We start from the raw sequence: 4,793 nt of genomic DNA on the forward strand, positions 1-4,793 counted from the left end.
ATTTTGTTGGATGGCCATTGACTGTTCAGGAGTTCCTCTGCTCTTTGACGGGTCCTATTTTTCATCCTGCATGGTATCCAACAACACCCTCCTCACCAAGCAAGCCTGGTGGGGTTACCAGTTTAGTCGCCGACGACCCAACCATGCGACAGGTTGTACTGGATTACATATTACCGGTAGCACTCAGAGCGACTTGACAAAATATCTGTAAATATGTATATATCTTTTTTTTTATATGCATGTATATGGAGTGGCTGTGTGGTAAGTAGCTTGCTTACCAACCACATGGTTCCGGGTTCAGTCCCACTGCGTGGCACCTTGGGCAAGTGTCTTCTACTATAGCCTCGGGCCGACCAAAGCCTTGTGAGTGGATTTGGTAGACGGAAACTGAAAGAAGCCCGTCGTATATATGTATATATATATATATGTATGTGTGTTTGTGTGTCTGTGTTTGTCCCCCCACCATCGGTTGACAACCGATGGTGGTGTGTTTACGTCCCCGTAACCTAGCGGTTCGGCAAAAGAGACCGATAGAATAAGTACTAGGCTTCCAAAGAATAAGTCCTGGGGTCGATTTGCTCAACTAAAGGCGGTGCTCCAGCATGGCCGCAGTCAAAATGACTGAAACAAGTAAAAGAGTAAAAGAGTATATATATTATTTATATTCAAATCTTTATATTTTGCAATTGCATATCTTTTACTTTTTTATATGTATATGTATATTTTTACTTTTATATACATATTTATTTATATTTGTGCATATCTTTAAATTTTTATATTTATATGTATTATTTATATTTAATTCTTATTTACATTTGCAAATCACATATCGTACTTTTCTTTCATTTTTATATGTATGAGCTACTCCGCGTCGATCACTGGAGTGATATTTGATCCCTTTATAGAGTGTTTGAGTGTCGGTTTGGTGTCTGGAATGGGATAGCTTACCTCATGGGCAGGTAGAAGCTCTTTAATCTTGGGTGGTAATCTACCAAGGAGAAAGAAATCTCCGAAATAAAATCTGAATCCTTGGAAGTCCCTGGTTTTATCAATTTTCATGTCTCACCAGCGGAAGTCTTCTTGGGCCAATAGGTGGGGGTGTGTGCAGTGCAAGCTACACCCATTGAAAATTATTCATAAACATATCAAAAAGGTGGTATGAAAACATTACCGGACTAGTTCTGTCTCGCACTGACAGGTGGCAGCACATGATTGCGTGCGCAGTGAGAGCTAGCAAACGTATTGTCGACACCAACAAGATTAGAAGTATCACGGTCACCGCATCAACCAATTTGTTACCGTTGAAATTCGTCTAATTGTCCGGTCAGTAGATCTGTTTCACTAAAGAAGTTGTACACCGAGCAGCCATAACAACTCCGACAGCATTGAAAGGAATTATACTGGCTTTCATGAGGCAGTCTACCGAGTGACATCGCTTTGCTTATTTCGCAAGTTGTGAAATTTGTGTTTTTGCGATCACGTGTATGTTGTAGTCTGCGATTTTGTCATGGAAAGCAAGTTGGAACAAAGTGCCAACATGAAATTTTGCGTTAAATTTGGGAAGCCTGCTGCAGGGACATTGAGTATATTTCGGCAAGCTTACGACAACGAGACTTGTGGAACAGATGTACCCTGTCACCGAGACAATACACCCTGTCACCGAGCTCTCCTCACTCGTGAGTTTCTCGGTCAAAAGAACATGTTATCGCTTCGGCACTCACTCTATTCGCTAGATTTAGCACCTGCGGTTATAGTATTATATGATCCAGAAATCTCCGAACGTTTCTTAAATGGTTTTATCTAGATAGTACTAGTTTTGCTATTCTGCTACTGAGGTGGTTTTATGATCGTTATTTTATGACTATTTTTTTCTTTTTTCCTACTTGTCTTATTATTTCTACTAATCCTTCTGACATAAACTTCTAGGGTTTCTTTAGTGTTTACTTTAAATCAGATATCAATTCTATTTTTATGGGTATGAGACATTACCCCTTATCAACAATATTTGCTTAACTTTTTCGAATCATCTTAATGAGTTATTGTGTGTCTAACTTCGAAATATCCTATATCCTATCTTTCACTGCGATTTATATTATAATATTTAGCATCAATGGTCAATGAATTTGTTCTGACCTAAATAAGTTGCTGTTACTATAGCTGAAATTATATTCATTTATATATTTTTTCTCTATACACTGAGTTTAGTCTGAGCTTAAATATCCAATTTCGGACAACAACAGAGTGCTTATAAAGTATATGTCAAGATCTTGAAATGCCTATTCCTTTGTGTTTTACACACACACACACACACACACACACGCACGCGCGTGTGTGTGTTGTGTGTGAGTATGTATCTATAGCCTAAATCAGAAAAAACCATGCTCTTGTATATTTGTCAGTAGAGTGGGTATATATATCGAAGTGTACAGTGTCATATTTCCATTACGGCCGATTCAGAAATGGCAGTTATGTGATGAAATATGGCGACTGCTCTCTATTGTTGGAGACAGACACATCCGGTTTGTGGTTGCTTTTTTTACAGCATATATATATATATATATATATATATATATATATATATATATATATATATATATACACACACATGCATATCTATATGTATGCATGTATGTATGTATATATTTATGTATGCATACATTTATGTATGTAGAAAATTTTCTTCTTTATGCATATCTATTTAAAAATTTGAAACAAATGTTAATAATTTACAAGAATTGCGATTAAATGAAACAATGATTATGGCTGAAGCGAAGCTCTTAAATGAACACAAACCTGTAATGTTGCAAGTATAGCGAATATGTATTCAAATACCACAGTGTCCTCATTGACGGCAAATAGACCGATGATCCATGTAAAACCCAACAACGGGGACAAAACCAGCAGCGCCCGAGCTCCTTTCCTGAAAGGCAACGTAAAAGAAGTGAAAACGTTTTACAGATAGTTCAAATGTAACAGTTCATTTTTGGAGTAATCAGCATTTCTGATTAAAATTTCGATCCTTATATGATATATTATAATATTCTGTGGTCTTAATTGAAATTAAACAATTAATATTTCTATTTTGTTGATTAAAAAATTCTGTTATGTGTTATCTATTGTATATAAATCGCAGTATGTGTGTGCATAATGACTAAAGCATACATTTCCACAATTCTCAACCGATTTTCACCAAACTTTACGCACACATTACTTATGTCCCAAGGATGGTCCGTGTAAATAGACGTAAATGGACATAGATTTTTTTATGTAGAGTTTTCCATACTTTTTTAATCTATATGGTCGTATATTGGCATTAGAGAGTACTTTTTTGTGGTTTTCATATTGTTTTGATTTATTATTTATTTATATGTTGTAATTGTGTATTATTACTTTTATATGTGTATTGGTGTATATTGTTTCTTCAATATTTATATATTCTTTCAGTGTTTTGGTTAGGGAATATTATAAAAATGAAAGGATTTTGTCTATTTATTTATTTTGACTCTCTACTTTTCACGGTGATTAAATTGACCAGGAATACAGTACGCGATGAATAGCCAATACTAAACAATCTTAATCTCTATATTTATACGTGTATTCTGCTCACTGTTATCGTCCTTACAACTTCACAATTATCTGTCTGCCTTACAACGCGACATCTTTTCACTGCGAACTGCTAAAGATTCAAAGCAGTATTCGTGAATTGAAGTCTAACTCTTCATTTTTCGTTACCTGAAGTCAGTTTCAGAGTGGTCGTACACTGTAAGCACACAGCAAATACATTCCTTTAACTCTACTTTTTCAAGTAGGTATTATATTGCTATTTTCTAACGTACCAATCATACTTCTCTCCGAAAAAATAGCTCCCTTTGCTATTGAATAAAATAAACTCGCAGACGGGAAGCTTCAACGTCTTCCTTCAATTTCCTTACACCATTTATGTGACTGTTTCTTACAAGAAATTTCGCTTTCATGTAAAACAACTATATTTTGTAGTCATTATCCGTAATCTACTTCCAAAACACTTCAGCAGCTCTACTTTGCATCGCTTGCAAACGTATATATTCTATGATCATTAAAGTGCAACGACCTCCACAATAACAACCTTCAATTTGGCTTTCCGTTCCTTGGTTAATCGGAAATATAGATTGCTGTGCTACTCAAATCTTCACGGTAGTTCAATTATTTGGTGAAAATGATAATATCAAGCAACTTAAACCGTCCAAAGGACAAGTATGCTTGCTAGTAAGAGATAAAAAAAAACAGTTGAGCATTTTCTAGTATCACATCTCAACGAAATAATTTTGTATATCTCCTTGCAGCTAGATAGATACTGGGGATAGCAAAATTATTAATTTCAGCATTCACAGTAGGCCACATATTCTGGAGAAAAGCGTAGACAATTAAAGTGATCCTAGTTTTTGACTGGTAGCTTATTCTATTGAAGCCATAAGGCTGAACGGTAAAGATGAAATTGGTGCGATTTGACCAAATAATTACATGTGATTTGCTTAGGTAAAAATATGATTATATATATATCTATGATTTTGATATTTTTCGTCAAATAGTTAAGAAGGTATGTTAATCTGATAAAGCATCATTACAAATTTAAACGGATTTGATTATTCTTGAAAAACTTCATTTTATTAATGAAGCGGAAACAGCTGTAATTTATGAGATGTGTCCTTTGTTTGTATAAAATATCTAAATTGAATTGAATTTATAATTGCTAAATTTATTGTTTCATTTCTGATATATATATATATATATATATATATATATATATATATATA

The 4,793-nt window shown here is 34.6% G+C and overlaps 1 protein-coding gene across 1 annotated transcript in view; it reads right to left on the reverse strand.

Moving 5' to 3' along the window:
• The window catches only part of LOC106878829 (adhesion G-protein coupled receptor D1), a 40,645-nt gene that overhangs the window by 10,337 nt on the left and 25,515 nt on the right, over positions 1-4,793 (reverse strand). The window contains exon 9 of the mRNA XM_014928168.2: positions 2,794-2,920. Coding sequence (XP_014783654.1) covers positions 2,794-2,920 — 127 coding nt within the window. The remainder of the gene's footprint in view (positions 1-2,793; positions 2,921-4,793) is intronic.

Source organism: Octopus bimaculoides, chromosome 4, assembly GCF_001194135.2.
Source record: "Octopus bimaculoides isolate UCB-OBI-ISO-001 chromosome 4, ASM119413v2, whole genome shotgun sequence".
NCBI classification, from domain to species: Eukaryota; Metazoa; Mollusca; class Cephalopoda; order Octopoda; family Octopodidae; genus Octopus; species Octopus bimaculoides.